Here is a 20,264-nt window from a genome sequence, read left to right as displayed (position 1 = left end):
TTTATGTTAACAGCGAGGTGAATTAATTCGTGTTTTGGTGAGGTGTGACGCCGTTTATTCACGGAGAGGCCCCTGTGCTCTCAGAGCCGGCGCTTCACCAGCCCCGGGGCCCTGCGGGGAGCTCCCGGTACCTGCTGGGCGCAGGCCCGAGGGCGGAGGGCAGGGGAGGAGCCGCGCGGCGGGGCCGAGCCGAGCCGAGCCGGGACAGCCCGCAAAGGGCTGCGGAAAGGCCGGGACCGAGCCGCAGGTGGGGCGGGAGGCGGCCGCCGTAACCCCCCCACAACACCTCCAAAGGCCGGGGGGGGCGCCGCGATGAGGTGAAGCCTCCGGGGGCCGGGGTGGGGGGGGGCCGGGGCGGCAGCGGGGCGCTCGCAGGTGGGAGCGGAGCCCGGCGGCGGGGAGCGCGGCCCCGGGGGTGCGGGCGAGCCGGGGCAGCTCCTGCCCGTGCCGGGCCGTCCCCTCCTCCGCTGGCCCTGCGCCTGCCGTGCGGGGTTTTGGCGGTGCGCTGAGCCGAGCCGAGCCGTGGGGCTGCTTCCTCCTGGAGGCGGCGGCGAGGAGCCGGCGATGGACGGGGGCAGCGAGGCCGAGCTGGGCGGCAGCAGCGCGGCGCCGCTGTGGAAGAGGAGGGCGACGCCGCGGCAGCACGGCCGGGGGAGCAAGCCGCGGCCGCAGTCGTACCAGAGCCCCAGCGGGGTGCTCGTCACCGACTTCCCGGTGGAGGACAGGTGCGCCTTCACCGTCACCCAGCCCGCTGAAACCATCAGCACCCGCCCGCCCGGTGCCTCGCCCCGGACGGCGCCCCCCTGCTTCGGCTCCGGCTCCGAGCCGGCACCGGCGCCCAACGGGACCCTGCGGCCCCCCGGCTGCCCCGAGCAGCCCCCTCGCCTCCCGTCGCCGGTCCCCGCCGGCCCCCTCGGGCTCGCGGAGAACGGCACGGCCGCCCCGCAGGGCCGGCAGCCGGCTCGGGGATCCCGGAGGGCTCCCAGCCCGCGGCACCGGAGCGCCGCAAGCCCCGGCCCGCAGCTCTCGGCCGCTGGAAATGAGCGCTCCCCGAGCGGCGAGCAGCCCGGGCAGCCTTATAAGAACCCCGAGCAAGTGCCAGCGGGGCCCGCCGCCGTCTCCCGGGCGATTTCCCCGGAGCAAGACTTAACTCCTCAGGGCCCGGCCCCCGAGGGGCAGCTCCCGGAGCAGCCAGCCGTCGTCCTGAGCACCAACAGCCCCGCTGCGCTCAAAGTGGGCAAGCAGCAGATCATCCCCAAGAGCTTGGCGTCCGAGATAAAGGTGACGAGCAAAAGCGGCGGCCACAATGCGGAGGCGAACAGGAGGGTGCTCAAGGTCCGCAGCATGGTGGAGAGCCTCAGCGTGCCCCTGGTAGCCGACGCCGAGGAGGAGGCCGAGGGGGACCTGGACAGCCCGGGGGCGCTGAGACGCGGCTTGCGCTCCACCTCGTACCGCAGAGCCGTCGTGAGCGGCATCGACTTCGACAGCTCGTCCAATTTCAAGAAAAAGAACAGGATGTCTCAGCCCATCCTTAAAGTGGTTGTTGAAGATAAAGAGAAATTCTCAAGCTTGGGGAGGACAAAGGTAAGTTGTGCTGAGCAGTGAGTGACAGATCGCTTTGAGTGTTGTAGACTGCATGCTAGAACAGGGTGCACTCTCTAGTTGTCCATAAGTGCTTGTTTTTATTCCTGTTTTTTTGCTAGCAACAGCCTTTTTGTAGTCATTGATGAGTCCCACAGATGACTTATACGAGTGGTGCTTCCAAAATGAAGTGGCAGAGACCTCAGGGACACAGTTCTGTTGAAATCTAGGCAGCTCAAAAATGTGGTAATAGCAGCCTCATGCTTGCATTTCCTGCTGGATTCCCCAGCACGTTTAGGTTTAGTTTCACAATCAAATTGATATTATAAAACCTGTTCCCCAGAACGTATAAACAGGAAAAAAAAAAAAAAAAAAAAAAGAGTCAAATCGAGTTTATTATGTCCTGGCTGTAAGAGAAAATGGACTGACAGAAAAATAAACTTACACCCTACGCTGGCTGAGACCTTACTGTAAAAGTACTTAAAAAAATCAGAGTTTGGTTTTTAAATTGACAGAGCCACTTTGATTATCTTTTTTTGTGGCTTAATTCCAAAACCTGCAAGTTACTTTTTTTTAAACATCCTGGTAAATTTCCGAAGAGTGTTTTGGAAATGTGTTATAAAGTACTCCAGGCAAAGGGCTAGTGCTGTACCTGTTAAAATAATTATCAGCTTTTTGACAGTTTTTAGCCAAACTAAAAATTACAGAAGTTTTTGTGAAAATGGGACAAGTGGTGAAATAGCAATAGATCAAATTGTGAACTACTGAGAAAGGAGCTTTTTTGGTACGGTTTTGGTAGTAGACATTTATCAGTAACAGTAAGAAGCTGTTTAAAGTAGGCTGCTGTGATATTGCCCTGTCTTTACACACAAAGCTCTTTCTGCCAGTAGCACTTTTGAAATTGACTATGTAGACCCAGATTGTTGCACCAAAACAACTGTTGTATTTCAAAGGTTTGTCTTGCTCATTTTGTAAACATTCATTTACAAAATGCCTAATGTGGTTGTTCTTTGCAGAGTGTATGGAATGCTTTAGACAGCTACTCAGATCCCCTCAGATCACCTTAGAGCCTTGCAGCAAAGCCCAGAGACAGTGAAATGAGTTACAAGTTCGCTGAGCTCTTGTAAAGTTAGTATGTATTGTGCTTTTGAAAGCATAAAAACAATAAAACATTCAGGACAAATATATAAACAACATATGCATAGAAAAATCGGTGGTAGCTTTTCAGTTTCTCTGATGAAACAGTTGTTTCCACAAATACTTCTCCAACATAACAAGTTTATAGATTAAGGCCTTTAATTTGGAATAAAGTGGAAGTTGTTGTTATTGTTGATTATTTTTCTTCTTTTAATGTGTATATCTCTTTCCTCTTAAATTTGTTAGAAGAAGACGCTGAAAGGACAAGGGACATTTGATGGGGAAGGTAAGCCCTTTTCTGTACAGACTTGATGGGATGCTCAATTACAAGAGAAGTGAACTTAAATACCATTTTGCACAATTCTTTAATACTTGGTCAAAGACTAAGTATGTTGTTTTTCAGTAAATTGATCATAATATGGAACCATAGTTTTGGCACTGGGTATATTTCAATGAATATTTTGATGAATATGGAATGGCAGGTTACAAACATGCTTTTGTTTGAAGGGTATCTTCTCAAATTAGACTCCTGTTCCTCTTAAAAGAATTGGTTGATGTGTCTATCTCAGCCCTTACAGCTCTATGGAATTACATAGGTGAGGCTTTCCCTCCGGTTGGGACTGTCTTCCTGCCTGTTTCCTGTGACTCCTGCCAGGTGTGAGACAGCTTTTGTGGATCAGCGTAGAGGTTGAGGGTCATCCCCTGCAGCAGATCCCTGAACTGTTTCTCTCAAAGTTCAAGGTCAATGCAGCTTTTTCCCCCTCTTTGTCATAATCAAAAATGCTGGGACCGCTGGAGTGAATTCCTTGACTCCTTAATCCTTTACTTTTCTTGCTACCTAGCCTTCAAGTTCAGGTGTCAGAGGATCACTGCCCATGTATCTGCCCTTTCATGCTATTCATTAATTCAGAGCTTTGTCAAGTTCGCTGCTTTTCCCAGTAATTCAGCACAAAAAAAAAACACTTGCCTGGCAGTAAGTCCATGGATGTGTGGTGGCAGTTTCACCCTCATGAGAAATGGGAAGGGAACGCTTCACATCTCTGTCTCTGCCATTGTTGTAACTGACTTAATGCTGGCAGTACTGGAACAGGTGAAAAGCACGTTTCATTTTCAGATTCATAGGCCCCATGCTTATTCAAGCAACCTTTGAAGTTTCTGTTTTGAATAGTTTTGACTTGAGATTTCTGAAGTTTGGGCTATTTAGTTCACTTAGTAAAGTGCGAAGAGAGGGTTTAAAGTTGGCAATAAAAGTAGACGTGTATTGGACTTACAATGGTCCTTCCGATTAAAATAGCCAGACCTCCGGATTAGTGACTGCTCCACTGACACGCTTGTTCCGTTCTTAAATTGCTGGCTAATTATGAAACATTGTACAGCAAACCAAGGAAGAAAAAATTGTTGTCTGTTTTTTCTTGACAAAGGACACATCTGTTCTTTAATTCAGTCAGTGTGGATCTTTTTTGGTAGTGGTACAGTGATCCATTGTTACTGTACTGCACCATTGTCCATCCTAAATAAGATACTATCTTTGTCTTTTGGAGTTTGTGAACAGCACATTGACGTTTTCGTTTCTTTCATTGTTTAAATGTTACTTAATTTTTTTTTTGAAAGCAACTAAGCTAACTTTCTAGCAATTAATGACATGCTGTTGTTGTTTTATAGAAAACAATGTGTTATATCAGAACTATAAAGAAAAAGCGCTGGACATAGATTCTGATGAAGAGTCTGAGCCCCGAGAGCAGAAATCAGATGAAAAGGTTGTTTTTCACTATAAGCCCCTGAGATCAACGTGGAGTCAGCTGTCAGTTGTGAGTATTAAGTCATTGCACAGCCAGCCAAACAGTGTCTGAGACTGTACTGAAACAAGTCTTTTTACTTGCTACTGGAATATTCAGCTGAAGTTTTTCTTCTTTTTTTCCCTTCTTGTATTTTTTGCAAAATACAAGGTGGTACGTTCTCTTACCAACACAAGGTATTCTGGATATTCTTTTAGCAACAGATTTGCAACTGCTCAAACGTTACCAATCAAAATCTTGGGCTCTCAGTTTAGCTTTTACTGAGGTTTTGTGTAAAGTAACTCCAGCAGCTTAAAAATGCATAAGTCATGTTTTCTCCATCAGTTTTAGTAGGTGTAGACTCATGTTCCTGCCAGAATAGTTTTCCCTGATTCCCTGACATCTCCCATTTTCATTTGCTGGCACAAGTGTTTGTAGGCTCATGTGGCCAGGCAGCAGACTGGTTAGAGGATCTGAGTTGAAATTAACAAGAAAAAATGTCAATGTAGTTTACAGTGAAATTAAATTGAACTTTGAAACCCAAATTCCTTTGCATTTCATAATCTTAGCCTTTAAGATACATTTTTTATTTTTTTTTATTTTTAAATATGTGCTGGATGGAATAATCAAGCACACCTCTTTTGTTTGCATGTTCAGTATAAGCCTTTCTACTTTCCACAGTCCCCAGAAATGGTGGCTTAGGCCATGCCTGATAGTGGTGGCAGCCATGCCAGTGCAGGTCCTAGAAAAGCTAGGACTTAGGCTAATGTGCATCACTGCATCGGGCTGTTCTGAATGAGGCACCACCAGAAAGCCTTAAAAGGTAGATTTAACTCCTAACAGCATGTAAACTTGAAGTGGAATATGTGCTTTATGGTTCCCTTCAATAAGTTGGGAGTAGTAGAGATCAAACCTTAAGTAGCAATCTTATAAGAACAATATGAAAGTCCTGATCAGTTATTGGTCTTTGTTTTACAAACAAGACTATAAAATTAACTTTCTCAATTGCATTGCTTGCTAAGACACAAATTTAGCAATTCTTTTTTTTTTAAAAAAAAAAAACACAAAAAACAAGTAAGAAAACACCATAATTCACTAAAAATGTGAATCCTGTTAAAGGCTTTAATTAGTTACAAACAAGTTTCTGCTGAAATGCTCGCAGTTGCTACAAGCCAACTCTAAATTAATTGACTGCATATATGTAATGGAAAGCATTTAAAAAAGCTATTCAGATGGTAGTATTCTGCTTTTGTTAGCAAAGCCTATTTAGCACATGCAGCGGGTTTTTCTTAGCATTGTTAAACAAAGTAGCATTGAGCTCTTTTAATCATTACTGTGATCTTGCTAGCATCCCTGCTGCTAAGCTGGAAAATCAATGATACTGAGTGATAATTCTGCAGGCTTTCCTGGTATGCATATTTTTGAGACCAAAGAGTACAAATTCTGTGTTTCTATGGTTAATTTTATCTTTTGATCATTTCTGTGGTTTCTGGGGATAGCCATAAATTTATTTTTTGTAACCTGTAGAATGTAGAACCTCTCATCTCTATATATGACATAGGAAAGGATTGTTATCATACCACATGGTCACCTAAAGTATTTGACAGCTGGGGCCATTAGCTGTGTATACCCTAATAAACGAGTAACTAAGGCTGAATGAGCTCTGCAGGCTAGACTGTTTAGCAGAGCTGTCTGAGAGATGTTGACAGTTCAAGGTATTGAAATATGAATACCTCATTGATTCAATAATTATAAAGAAGCCAAGACAAAGTGGTTTTAAAAATATTTGCTTTGAATTTTCTTTCAACAAATTGAGTATTTGAAATACAGTTAATTTTGCTTAATACTACAAAAAAGTTGGTTTCTTATGAAGTCAAATTAGTATTCTTCTGCCTTCTAGGCAAACTAGCAGTTAAATACTCAAGAGCCGGAAAGAATGATATTCAGTAATAATAATAATTGTGAAAACACTAATTTGTCTTGAGACCAAAGCAGCACACAGACTGGCTCAGTCAGAGAACCATTGGTGTGTCATGCTTACGGTTACACGAACCAGACTTGTTCTTTCCCATTTCGAATGTGGCAAACTTGTTTAGTGTCCTTACTTGATTTACAAGGCTCGAAGTGGGAAGTATATGGGAAAAGGTAGTGCACTGTGAAAATAGTGTGGGAACCTGCAGAGCTCCCGGCGTCTCTGTTTACAACTCTCTGGAAAAGTTATGTGTTGTCATCGCGTGTTAAACAGGAGTGCTGAATTGTGGCAGGAGGTTGCTGGGGAATGTCCAAGTACTGGGTTTCAGCGTGTGGTAGGGAAGAAGCATGGTGGGTTTATGGTACTTGTTAGCAGTGAATACGCTAGGAAATCGGGGGGGAAGGACAACAGAGCGACTACCCCATCTCTGTGGGTGGTTTCTTGGGCAGCCCAGGCCTGACAGCTGGTGCAGCTCCGACCAGGCTTGCTACTGGAGGGGGTGAGGGGTTGTGAAGCCTTCATGTATGGAGTTGTCGAAGCCTTTAGACTATATTAAAAAAGCTTTTCCTCACCTCTTGCAGCATGCAGACACCTGTGAAAGTAAAATTGAGCTGTTCAAAGAACATTTAAGGACTCTGAAGTAGGGTGGTGTTTACACCCAGTTCCTTTCAAATTGCTCTCTTGACCCCTCTTCCTCTTTGGGTTCCTGCGGCAGATAAGGCAGCAGGCAGGGGCTGAGCAGGTGACCAGTTTAAGGGCCAGCTTACCTGCTGTCTCTGTGCCTTCCAGCTTTCATCTGTTCCTTTAAAATTTTAATTTGGGAAGAATGAACAGTATTTCCAAAAATACATTCCAAAAGCTTCTTGCAGTATATTGTTGGAGTTCACTGCAGATCAAATGCACTGATACTACCTTGTGTGTCAGGTTAAATGTATTTAATTCCCAACAAATGCAGCAGTCCATTCGGGATAATAATGGTGTGTACTTCACAGGCAGAGAGCAACAGGCTCAGTTAGGCTGGAAGGGACATTGGCTTGGGATCAGCTGTCCCAGGCTGTGGCTGCTCAGGTTTTGTGTATGTCCACAAGCTGCTTTGGGGGCTTCCACCACATCTGCCTGGACTGGGAATGTAAATGCCTGTCCTGCCAGCTCCTTACCTCTGAGCCCAGAGAGTATGGTGCATGTTTGCTTTTCGTTTGGACTGCCCATGCTGCTCAGGTTCTCACAAATACTCATCAGATTTCATTTTCTGATCTTTTTTCTCTGGTGTGCAACAAGTATGATAGAGATTTTTCTCTGCCGCTCAAAAAGCTGCTGCAGGTTGCTCTTCTGAGCTGCTCTGTGACCTTTCCACGGCTGCTTCTCCTCTGTGGTATCAAACAAAACTACGTGTTTTTACTGTCAAGGATTTTCAGGGCTCCCTTGTCCTTCAGTGTCAAAAGGATTATGTTCATTTTGGTTTATGGTGTAGCCACTCCAGCATATTTCTAAAATATTTCTTGTAAGTTCTTTTTTCCCCTCTGTGTAGCTATTTATTTTAGAGGAAGTTCTTGTAAGTAACTGCAGAGTTAACCCCTCATTCTTTTCATCATTTCCTCCTCCTCCTTGCCATAGTTGAATCAGTCATGTCTGAGCCTCTGGAAGAAAGCTGTCCAGCCTGATGGGGAGACGGCAGTAGTAGCTGGAGTGTTTCCCTCTGAGTTTTTTTTTTTTTTTTTTTCTTGCTATCTTCTTAGCTTATATTAAGTCATTGTTGATGGCATAGCATCACAAATATGATTTTTTTTAGTCTTTCAGCTAATACACTTTGGACACTTGATTTGATTTGGAAACTTGAATTGATTTTTTTTTTTCTTAGAGTATTCCAGAAGCAATCTCTGTATTTGGGCCTCCTCCTTTTTGGAAGCTTTGCAGTTAATTCAGTGCGTAAACTAGAGCTGTTTGCTTCTACAACTAACTTATACGTCCACCTCAAATGCACGCACACATGTATGACTAGATGATAATCACAAACACAGCTTATGTTTTTGGAACATAAATTTAGCAGTTGCCACATTGTTCTCACTGGAAATTTACAATTGCTATATTAACAGGAAGCATTGTAATCTCTTGGATATCTTCATAGGTATTTCCTGTGTCAGCATATTTTTAGAAAAGTCCTCCATGGCATCCAAAAAAGACATTTTACTTCCTCATGAGTGCTTTAAAGCTTTCAGGCTGTTGACTGAAAGGTAGTTTAGTAGAAAGTCAGCTAACTAGTTCTGGCTTGGTATTCAGAAGTGTATGCTCGTGGTGAGCATGGGAACCTGTAACATATTCAAAAGAGCAATTGCTCAAATACATTGGGATATTTACATTTTCTTTGTAAGTATGTATTACCAAGCAACGTGCCTGCAAACTGGAGTGCAGCACCCTTAATGTTATGCCATCTTACTGCTGAGCCTGCTATCCAGGTTTGTGGTGGCTGGTATGCAAGAATAAAATTACAAATCATTTAAAATCCAAGGAGCGAGTGGAGGAAGAAGAAGCAGCTGTTGAGGATAGTACGTCAGGAGCTTTTGGAGAAATCCAAAAAGGAAATGGGAGAATGGAAGCGCATCTGTTAAGTCTGATGAGTGCCTGAGTACCCTGTCCTGTGCCACGCTGCTGCTCCACGCATAGTGCTGTGCCCTGGGCTCTTCCCCACCGCCTGGTTGGTGTCCTGTGCTGGTCAATCAGTCCTCTAGGAAACGCACAGAGCCAGTCCTCCCCTGTTGTTCGCCCTCCTGTGCTTTTTAATGTTCTGCTAAATGGCATGTTGCCCTCGATTCACCCTGGGAAGGGATGAATCACCCTGGGAAGGGATGAACTTAGCAGGTCTGTGGCGTGGTGTGCGGTAGCCGAGCACCTGGCCTCGAGCTGCAGGGTGTGCAGCTCAGGCTGGCGTTCGTGACGGTCCTGTGTGGGGAGTTGGGGCAAACATCTTGGCTGATTTGGCTGTAGGATGCAGAGGGAGGAGGAATATCATTGTAGGGCTGAGGATGGTAAAAACACAGAGGTATTTACTCAGGACTTTGCATATCTCTTTAGAGTAAAGATGGAGCTTCTCCAGAATAACTCTTGGTCAACAAACTACCTGCCTGAAAGACCTTTAGGTGTGTTTGTTTCACAAATGAAGATGCTAAGATGTTTCAGGCCAACCAGAAAATAAACCTTATGATAAATGTGTATCAATCAAGACATCTGTCTTAAAAGGAGAAAACAATTTTCATGCTTCAGTGTGTGTGTGAAATCCAGGAAGGCTGTGCAGGGTGGCAGTGATTCAGCTGGGAAAGCTGTTGCTGTAGTAATTCTCTGTGTGTCCTGTAGTAATTCTTAATGACTTTTTTGTTCTTTGGATAAATACTATAAACATCCAGCTGTTTAAAAATTTATTTCTCATGGTTCGTTGTCTTCAGAAGTGGATGGATTCTTTATCTGAATTTTTAGTTCAGTGCTGAAATTGTTGTTTCTTTGTGCAGTGTTTTAATAGTTCTCCATGTTTGGTTTTGTTTACTTTATATGTTTTCTACAAAATGTGTTAAAAACTATTATTTTTTTTAGGTGAAAAAGAATGGGTTATTGGAAACAATCAGCCAGGAAGAAAGAAAAAGACAAGAGGTACTTTTTTGAAGTAACACATTCTTTTTTTGTTGATAACTTTTTCTATTGTTAACTTTTTGTTTTGTCACACGCACGCCTGATTTAATACTCAGTATTTGTTCATAAGGAGGCAAGTTGAACACACTGCTTCCTGTCCTAGGGTGAAGCATGCTGTCTTCTCAAGGGAGAATAAAGAAATGAAACCTGTCTCTTGCTGATGTGCACAGATCCCTGCTGCATGTCTCCTGCCAACACCTGCAGGTCTTGCTGGAGTGGTTCCTGGGTACGCTCACTGCAGCAGGTGTAGCCTGGCTGATGGCTACTCAGTATTGGACAGAAGCAACCCTGTTCTGTGCTGGACTGGGAAGGTGTAAGATTAAACCTGCATTCACAGAGGGTAGGAGGTGGCAGATAAAACAACTTTTTGCAGTGCCCTTTAGTTGTAACTAATCCTGTCAACAATTCTGAACATCAGTAGTGTGCACCTGGTGTAACTAATGTATGTCTTTCACACTGAAATGAAGTAGGAGCATCCGTACAGCAGCAGTAACTGATACAGTTATCTTTTCTCTCTGTCCCTTTCTGTCTCTGTCCCTCTCTGTTTCTTTTTTGCACCTTTTGTCCTCTTTATCTGCTTTCCCCTCTTTCCTTACTTACAGGGGCTATGTCACAATGAATGAGAGGTGTTGAAAAGAATAGCCTGACCTAGCCCGCTATTAGATACCTGCATTTCTTGAGGTATGTCCTTTAATAGGGGGAAAAAAGGCGGTGTTTTTTTTTTTTTTCTTCTTAGTTTTTGTTTTGTTTGTTTTGTTTTTTTAATAGCAGCGCTGTAGAATTACCTGCTATGGTAATTTGCTCCAAAATTTCCTTCAGGACATACCTCAGTGAATGTAGCCAGATGAGATCCAGCTGGGGTTTTCCATGCATCATAAAATCACAGAAGGGTTTGGGTTGGAAGGGACCTGAAAGATCAACCAGTTCCACCCCCCTGCCACAGGCGGGGACACCTCCCGCCAGCCCAGGTTGCCCAAAGCCCCATTCACCCCAATACAGACATGTATTGCATATACATGATGAGACAGTAGGGGTTGGTTTGTTTGTAGTAATCCTACATTTTCTTGACTATTTTCTGCTTTTGGGGGCTGTCAGCTGTGCAGCAGTTCAGGCTATGTGTTCTGCTTTTCTGTCTCCTCCTGCTGAAAAGCTTTGAAACACAAGGCATTTATTTCAGTCGTAGCCTTTAGAAGCCTTTAGTCAACATTTCCTGGAGCCAGATTTACATCTCTTCAGAGAAAACAAGTTCTTTAGATGCCTTTTAAATATGAGGTCTGTAATGTTATCAGAAATGTTTCCAGCTTGGCTTTTTTTTTTTTAATTTGAATATTAGAGGCCCATCCTTTCAGAGAGAACCCAAAGAAATATTCTTAAGACTTGGTTGTGCTATCGTGTTTTTGCTTTATTTCTTTTAAATTGCCTTTTATTGATTATTTTATTATCTATTTAAATTGCTTTTTAGTCTTGCATTATTTTGGCTATCATAATATATTGTCACTACAGAAAAATGTATTTGTTTATACCTCGATTAAACGCCAATGTCCAGCATTCATAGGCATCCCATCTTTCACCAAACATTACTGACTTGGACCTCTGCATCTTTCATCTAAAGAAAATGCATCATATATGTATAGACTGATATGGACTGAAATAATTTTCAATAGACACTCCAGTTTTCTTGCAAGCTGGAAATTCTAACCTTATGCATGTCTACAAACTCCAGTGTGCTTCTGGTCTCTTAAGTTCTGTAGAGTGCCCATCAGAATTCAAGTATCTGCTCGTGCTGATAAAAACCAAGTTAACCACAACATAATTTCATGTGTCACTCAGACACTGTTAGCAAGCAGCTGGTAAATACCACCACAGCCTGTGATCGTGGTGCGGTTATATATGTCAAAGTTGATCATTTCTTAATCCTTTTTTATCCTCTGAAATGTTTGGGTCACGGGTAAGAGGATATCCTCTCCCATCTTAGGACATCGGAAGAAAATGTCCCATTTATTTCTGACTGTGCTAATGACTTTCTGTCACCAAACTGGACGAAGTCTATGAGGGCCCTCAGTAGAAGCATAAACAAAGCCCCTCCAAAAAACAATGGGAGTCTGTATGTTCTTCCTGTGTTGAAAGCTGCCTGGATGGAAAGCAGTTAGTCAAAGCACTGCACCGCTCTCGAGGCAAATCCTTTCTCTGTGGGCACAGCAGAGAGAAGCGTGAGAGGCAGACGGGATTATTCAGGAGGACTGCCTTCAGCATGCCTGTGGTCTCTTCTGGTTTTATACCTGACTGGGGGAGATCAGGGTTTCTCTAGAGCACATGCATCAGACGTCCAAGTGAACTCCTCTTGTAGGCTGTCACCTGCAGACACTCTGTCCCCCTCCGCAGAGCCATGGGCATTATCGCTAGGTACTCAGCTCTGCAGTAGTGCATCCAGAGTACTTCTCCTTTGGTTTAAGGATGCCTGGAGAAGTTAACTGCAAATAACCGATGAAATTATATGTGCAGGTAATAATGGGAGCAAAGTTGTATTGTCTCTGTGGATGGTATTTTGTGTTAGTAACGTGATGACAAAATGTGGCTTGCTGGAGCTTATGACAAAAGTGGTCTCAGAGTTTTATTTTTTTTCCACTCTGTATGTACAAGAACTCCAGCAGACTAACAGCAAATCAAGCCTAGAGAGGTAAAAGATGCTTAAAAGCTGGAGGGGTTTCTATGTCAGAGAATAAAATTTCCACTGGAACAAGTACGTGGATTTCAAAGTCCAGGAGTCTGCTAGAAGTTTGCTTTGTGTGCCAGCCAGCTGATGGAAGTTACAGTGCCTTTGGTCCTTAAGTGGTGGGATGACAAACTGGAGAGAAAGTCCTCAGGGGGAGGTGAGGGGAAGTACTGGAGGTCTGCCCCTCAGCCTTAGCTGCCTGCTGTCTGCTCACTAATCACTAAAGCAGATGGAGGCGGCCACCCCTCCTGGCTGCTCGGCCTCCAGGCTCCTATCCCAGCCGCAGATATCTCAGCTTCTCGTATGCCTGCTCCTAACTTCATGTGTTAAGTCTCCACGGCATCAGTGTTGATAGATGACTAAAGCTGGAATTTTGCTGTTCTGCAGATGCTTGGGGAAGCAAATACTTTTTAAGTAAATAACTTTTCAGCTTCTCTTTTAAGAGAGCAAAAGCTAATTCTGGCTGGTGAGCAGCAGTATTACAATGTGAAGCTTCCAGGCAGACCACAGAAATGGACATGTTTGTAAATTTAAGACAAAACAAACTCTCATGGGTATGAATAGGGAGTGATCACAGCTGGTGTTAAGTTGTTGTCCTCGAACACTGTTTGCAGTTGTAGTGAAAAGTCTTTTCAATACACACTTTTTTTTTCAAGCGTGAAATCATTAGTTTCCAAAGGTAAATGATAAAACTCTCATGGAAATGAAAGCTTGCATTACAATTTCTAGTTTACATCCAACAACTTCTCTCTGCATCCCTTCTCCACATTTTCCTTAAAACAAACTAAACAAAACCTACCCCCACCTAGTCAATAGTAAGTCTTTTCTTTCGCCCTTCCACTTTGCAGGCAATATTTGAAGTGATATCTTCTGAGCATTCTTACTTGCTGAGCCTGGAGATTCTGATCCGGATGTTTAAAAATTCCAGAGAACTGAGCCTCACCATGACCAAAACGGAGAGCCATCACCTGTTCTCCAATATTACGGATGTTTACGAAGCAAGTAAAAAGTAAGTGTAGAAACGCAAAAACATTTTATTAATTATATCTGACGATTACTAATAGTTGTCAGAATTTCTTTCAAGCTCGTAATAAGATGTTGTATACAAAATTGTGGTTTTTGTGTTATCACAAAATAGAGCAACAGCCACAAGGTTGAAACTTCAGTAAAAGGTGTATGCCTAACACTTTAAGAATGAGAAGTCAAATGTTACACTTGTTGAATATTCAGAATCTTTGGCTTTCTATGGTCTGTCATTGAATTAGAATGGAATTTGGCTCTCTCTCACTGTAATCTATGTGCTCCACATCTATGTGCTGAAAATTTCCTTAACATAATCCAAAAGCCAAGGTTTTGATTTTACTAACCATAGATTCTGGTTTTGTGATATGATTTAAGTCTCTCTTTATTTGGATTATATTTGGATTATACGTGTATTTTCCTGTTATACCTGAGGAGCTAACCAGCTCCTTGGACAGCAGAGCTGTGAGTACTATTTATGATGTATGGTAGTATTGCAGACTCAGGCCATGCCTCATCTACGCTTGTGTTCCGAGAGTCATATTGCTCTTATTTGGAAAAATTTAGCTTTTCGTGTTAGAATACTCTCTATTTTTAAAGTTGAACGTTTGTGTTTAATTTTGTTTTGTTTGTTTTCTGGCTGTGCTGGTTTAGTAAGGAGAGCTTACAAGTAGGATGAACTAGAGATGTCCACTTAACGTGATAATAGGTGAACATAAAAGTGAGTTTCTTATTTGAATCTCAGATGATTTTGAAGTGGTAACCATCTCTTCCAAAACTGTCATGCTCATTTGAAGAAGTAAAACACAAATAATGGTGAGCATGCACGTGAGTTTGACAGACTGACAGACACACCTTGCTCCTGTGTTTGAACTCTCATTTCATGAGATAAATTAATAGCACATCTATCTGAAAATTGGTAGGGATGGAAAGAACATGGTGTATTTCAGTAGGAGTAAGCATCCTTCACATCCGAAGAGTTCCAAAGCTAGATGCTGATACATGAAGCAGTTGTGCTTTGTCTCTACAGTCTGTGAAATTAAGCTTACTCTGCCCCTATTAAACTGTTAACAATTGAGCAAGAGTTGCATACTTGCCCTTAGGAACTGACTTGCCAGTGTTTAACTTAATCAGTTGAATCACTGTTTACTTTCTCCTGAGTACTCAATGTGCAGCATAGTGTGCGACTTTGGTATCTTTTATGTAAACAGCATAGGAGTTCTGCTGCTTGTGAACAGTGCTGCACATGCCATAGCACCTGGCAGCAGGGACTCGGGTTTCTTTTCGAAGGAAACATGTCTTATGCTCAGAGCTGCGCTGTGGTTTGTTTGGTTTTTTAATTTCTTCGGTGTGAAGTCAATAACAAGAGAAATTGATACAGTAGAAATGGGGCCTAATGAAAAGGAAACGTTGGCAGATCTTGCACAACACAAATGCAGAGAAGCCTCTTTTGTTATCATTAATAATTATTGCTGGGATTGTTTAAAATTTCTTGTGCAGATGTGTGTGCACTCACAGCGTACTTCAGGGTTATGAAAACCTTAAACTCTTCAAAAAGTTGTTTAATGAGGTTTAGTTTAGTTATCGTTTGCTTGGTGCCTTGGTGTGATCTACAGCAGTACTGGAAGGAGAACTCCTATGGCTGACATAACTAAAAAATAAAAATGTTCATGCTTGTTTTCTTGTACCTTATATCCAGTTTGAAGTAAAGCATGAGGCTTAAGGATGCACTTGGCCTCGTTAAGATATTGTTTGATCTTCTTGGCATCGTACAACTTGAAATGAGCCTTGCTTTGTCTCTATGGAACAAAAAGTACCAGCCTCTTTTCAGAAATGGGGCTAGGGGTTGGATAAGGAGTCTGTCAGGCTAGGAATATTTCTGGAGTCAGTCTTCTCCACCTTTTCATCTTTCTTTCATCCCATTTCTTTCCTTGTAGAAATCATGAACTTCTGAACTCCTTAGCATTAAACCTGCATTTAGGGAGTCTAATAAGTTGTGTGAAGCACAAACCTAAGGTAGGAGCCATATAATGGGTGTACATTTGGAGTTACTGGGTATCCCTACATTTCAGCATCCCTACATTCCTTTTGATTTCTCTCCTTTTCCCGTAGCTAAGGTCTTCAGACAGAGGCTGGGTATTTTCCCAGCTTGTAATTCCCACCCCAGGATGGAGAGTTACACGACGGTGGTGTTGTCAGGGAGTACAGGTTACCCAAGTCCATCTTTTCAAGGAATAATACTTTTTTTAAGCCTCTGTTTACCTGAAATGTGACTGGAAAAAGTAAACTATTTAGAGCCCATTTTTCGCTAGACAAATACTGGTGTTACATCCACATCATGTGTTAGGGGGTAATTGCCATCTTTTTAGATAGCTTAATAGACACTAAACGTTAATGAGCCTGGAGACTTTGCTGCGCCTTCGGGATGGTTCGAAGACACAGCTGAACATATTAATATAATTATGTGTGCAAATAGGTATTTGTTTTTTCCTGTGTTTTCAGTGAATGAGCCTTCAAACCCATTAAACCTACTTTTAAATTTCTCACTTAAAATATTTAAAGCTGAGGTGGAGGGGACAGCAGTATTTTTAGGGGAATTCTTTAAAACCCTTTTGATTAATAGTCTTCAAAGGCAGTGAGAGGGGAAAAAGGAAAGAATGGAAAATACCACACTAGCCTAACATTATAATCTTATTCTTTTTTGTCTGGGAAGCGTAGTGGCTTAAGAACTTGTTTTTCTATAACTTGGAGTAAAAACAGAATTCGTAACTCCTTTTTAAACTTAAATGAAAGCATATTTTGTTTCCTGAGTTATGCAATACTGTTAAGCTATAACAAAACTTAGTGCTCACTTTCTACAGCTTCATTTGTGTAAATAGTGCAAGTGGCTTTCAAACAAAAGCCTCTTTATCAATAAATACCTCCAAGCTAACTGCCACTTCTCATTTTCAAGCTCTTCTAAGGTAGCAAAACTCATCGTTTTGTTACAAAAGTGTCCTAAATTTGGACATTTATCACATGTGCTGTATTTTAAGCAGCCTTTAGCTTTCTTAAAAAGACAAAATAACTCCGAGGGTACGGGTGTAGTTATCAGTGGATTTGGTTGCTCGGACAAAGGTTTAGGGAGCTGAAGAGTATGAACTGATAAAAATGTCATCTTCAGTCACAACTGCTTAGAAGCTGTATCTAGGAACTTTGACTCAGAACATGTTTAATGGATGCTCTCCAGAAACACCAAGATAGGCTCGCAGTGCATGGCAAGGCCGTTTCTAATGGAACAAAGCTGCCTTTGTTAGGAGCTGAATACAGACAGTAAGGACGGTCTCTGCTTTCAGGAGGTCACTGGAATGTTTCTGACAGTGAGTCTGAAAAGCCCGTACAGCTTACATCGTGTTTGCGTATTAAAACATCCTGAAAGGTGGCTTCAGGAAGCCTTTAATTGTGTATTTGCCTGTACGTGTAGTGTGAGAGCTCATAACTGATAGAGCACAGAAATCACACGACTGGCATCCAGAGCCAGTGAGAGCTGTTAAATTGAGATGTGAACTGGTCGGTATGCCAGAGGTCAGCTTATTCAGAAATAAAAGCTTGTGTAGTCTGAGAATACTGCACGATCCATCTTACGAGTCAGAAAAACTCTGCAGTCTCAATACGTGGTGCAAAAGAGGTCAGTTTCCCAAGAGCGTGCCTTGGGAACGGGGAGTTGCAGGGAGATGAGAGAAATGTCTTGGAGAACAATTGGTCTGACAGGCCAAATCAGCAAATTTATAGGGGGACAGAGAGCTTTAGCTTTTTGTTTCTCTCTCTGCCATTAGGCTAGCAAAAGGCAAAAAGCTTAGGGAATATCAAAAGGTTAGCGCTAGCAGAAAAAAGCAAGAACAAAGCACATTTGGACAGGTTCAGACTGTTCAAACTCTGTGTGTTGATTCCAATAGAGATGCCTGTGTGGGTTTGTGAGGTCACTTATCACCTCATCTGAGCATCTTAACTCTGTGTGTGTGGGCATGTCAGGATCCAGGTAAGCTTTTTCATATCACTTTTCTGTAAATTACCTTAATGCTTCATCTGTTTCTGGTATCCTTATGTGTAATGTACCTTCGTCTTTCCCCATGGGATAGTATGGTCCTGGTCTGCGTTTAAGAAGTGTTTGCACTGAGCATTAGTGCATTGTATAGCATTAACCAGGCGTTAGAAGCTTTGCTTAAAGAGAATGCAGAATTTTGTTACTTAGCTTCTTTGTGAGACTGGGGGGGAAAAAATGTAAACACTAAGAGTAGACCCTGGGTGGAACAGGCAAACTGTGATGTGCCGAAGACGGGGCATTTCATTGACCCCCAGCAGGTGCTGGTGACCACTGAGACCATATGGCACACCTGACTTTTTTTCAACATGTAGAGCACTGCTAAGTTTACAAATTGTGATTTTTGCCTTTCTCCCAGCCTTGCGCTGCTGATGGGGCCATTTTTGATTGTCAGGAGACTCCAAGGAGTCCAGAGGACATACTGTAGAGCAGTGAGTCCAAAACACCATTTGTTTTTCTCTAAATTTCAGTTGCTGACAGAACACGTTTAGGCATTTGTGTCATATTGATGGCTTGGGACAGTTCGTTTGTTTTTGTATTTCCTCAGGTTGCCTCCCTCATGGTTCAGACATCAGCGCTAATTGCTGAACTCTTCAGCTTTAATATCCAGGGCTTATTTGTTTGGAGAGTTCTTTCTGCAGCTGAGAAAACTCACTGGGTTGACCTGTGCTATGGTTCTTTGCAAATGACTAGCAGTGCAGGAAAACAGTAACTTGAAAATAATATGCAGCTGGTGCTTGGATGCCTGACCCAGTGGTTTTTCTTTTACCTTCATTATTTGAGACAGGATTAGATTGAAGATTTCGATATTTGGGAACTGCCAGTCTGGACAGAATCATATTTCCCTCAGCTTGGATGAACAGAATTTGAGAGCAAATGCTCTTTTAAATGACTTTAGAAATTTTTATACTTGTATATAAAATAACAATTTAGTAAATATCTAGCAATTACCTATGCAAAAAGTGCCTTGAGAAAATACCCGGTTTTCCAGAAAATACGAAATGCCTGTAAGTTCAAATTGCTCACTTAAATATCTCTAAAGGAATACCCCAAGTTTACAGATGCCATCCATCACCTTCATAGTGTCTCTAAACCGCGGCCAGCTGTTGCCAGGTGTAGGAGAACAAAACGACAGCAAGGTAGTTGTGCAGTGGCTGTCATGATGGCTGGAGAGTGGTGACACTGCCCTCGTTGGTGTTTGAGTGTGCTCTTCCTCCTGCTTCCAAATTGCCCTTGGGAACCCTGACTGATCAAAGCTTTCCCCTCCAGTGGCTCTGACGTGGCACCTGCAGTAACGGTTGTGACCAACGTAAGGAGGCATTTTTTGGCTGGTACCTATGGAAAACGTTCTCAGCCCGAGATATTTACTGTTGATAGTGATCTCTGCAGGGGTTGCCAATGGGATGGGTTATTTCCACTCTTAAAATAGTGGACAGTAATAGTGTTTTATTATATATATTAAGTAACATTTTACTCTAATATTGATTTAGAGTGAAAAAGTGTTTTTCAGTATATTCCCTCGTGTCCTGTGTAAAATCCCTTTCAAGCTGCCCATTGCGCTCTCTGGTTCAGATATCTGTCTGAAAGAATGCAGCTAAAAGTAAAGAAAACTGGATGCATTAGAGGTTCCCTTCTGTCTGACTCGTGGTCCTCTGTGAAATTCAATATAGTTCTTGTGTTAGGTTGCAAGGTTTCTCTGCTGGCAGCCTGATCTGTGCCTTCACCCGTGCTGAGGTGCTGTGAAAGGTCATTTCCAAAGGGGCTTCCTGAGGGTCTGCAGGAACACCGTGTACGGTTCACAAGTGTTGGTGCTGTTGGTTCACTTTTAACAGAAACTGGCCTTGTGTATGGCATTTGCAGCCATTTATCTTACTGGTCAACTGAGCCTGTGTATGGAGTCAGTTGCAAAAACCAGATGGGGCTAGAAGCCAGAATAAACTTGTGTTTTCTCTCAGATGGATTGTGCGATATCTTCAAGAAACATCAACATGAAGCTTATACTGCCTTTGGTTGTGTACTTTTTGTTCTTTTTTTCCAGTGCTGCATAAGTGAAATTCAAATATTAGTTGCATAAAATTTGTATTCACTCAAAATCTGATATATCCCAGAGGTAATTTGTGATGTCATTTAAATGCTGACAATGTAATTGTTTTCCTGTTTCTTTCTAGCATCCTGTCTCCATGGTATTTTACCCAACAGATCTTGAAATGCTTATTAAGCTTTGCATAGACACAGCTTAATCCCTTTAAAATGGTAATAGTTTGTGCAATATTTTAAGGAGACCTTCAGATCATTTCAGTGATTGTG

At 42.7% G+C, this 20,264-nt stretch overlaps 1 protein-coding gene across 1 annotated transcript in view; it reads left to right on the top strand.

Annotated features, from left to right (window-relative positions):
- Positions 1-564: 564 nt before the first annotated feature.
- Positions 565-20,264, top strand: part of ARHGEF26 (Rho guanine nucleotide exchange factor 26) — a gene marked incomplete at its 5' end in the record, with an annotated part of 48,701 nt that continues 29,001 nt past the window's right edge. The window contains 5 exons of the mRNA XM_084292389.1: positions 565-1,584; positions 2,965-3,004; positions 4,381-4,526; positions 10,048-10,104; positions 13,705-13,865. Of these exons, the coding sequence (XP_084148515.1) occupies positions 565-1,584; positions 2,965-3,004; positions 4,381-4,526; positions 10,048-10,104; positions 13,705-13,865 (1,424 nt within the window). The remainder of the gene's footprint in view (positions 1,585-2,964; positions 3,005-4,380; positions 4,527-10,047; positions 10,105-13,704; positions 13,866-20,264) is intronic.

Source organism: Netta rufina (assembly GCF_964035555.1).
Source record: "Netta rufina genome assembly, chromosome: 9".
In the NCBI taxonomy this organism is placed as follows: domain Eukaryota; kingdom Metazoa; phylum Chordata; class Aves; order Anseriformes; family Anatidae; genus Netta; species Netta rufina.
Note: the sequence above shows the minus strand (reverse complement) of the source record. Positions and strands in the feature narration are given on the sequence as shown.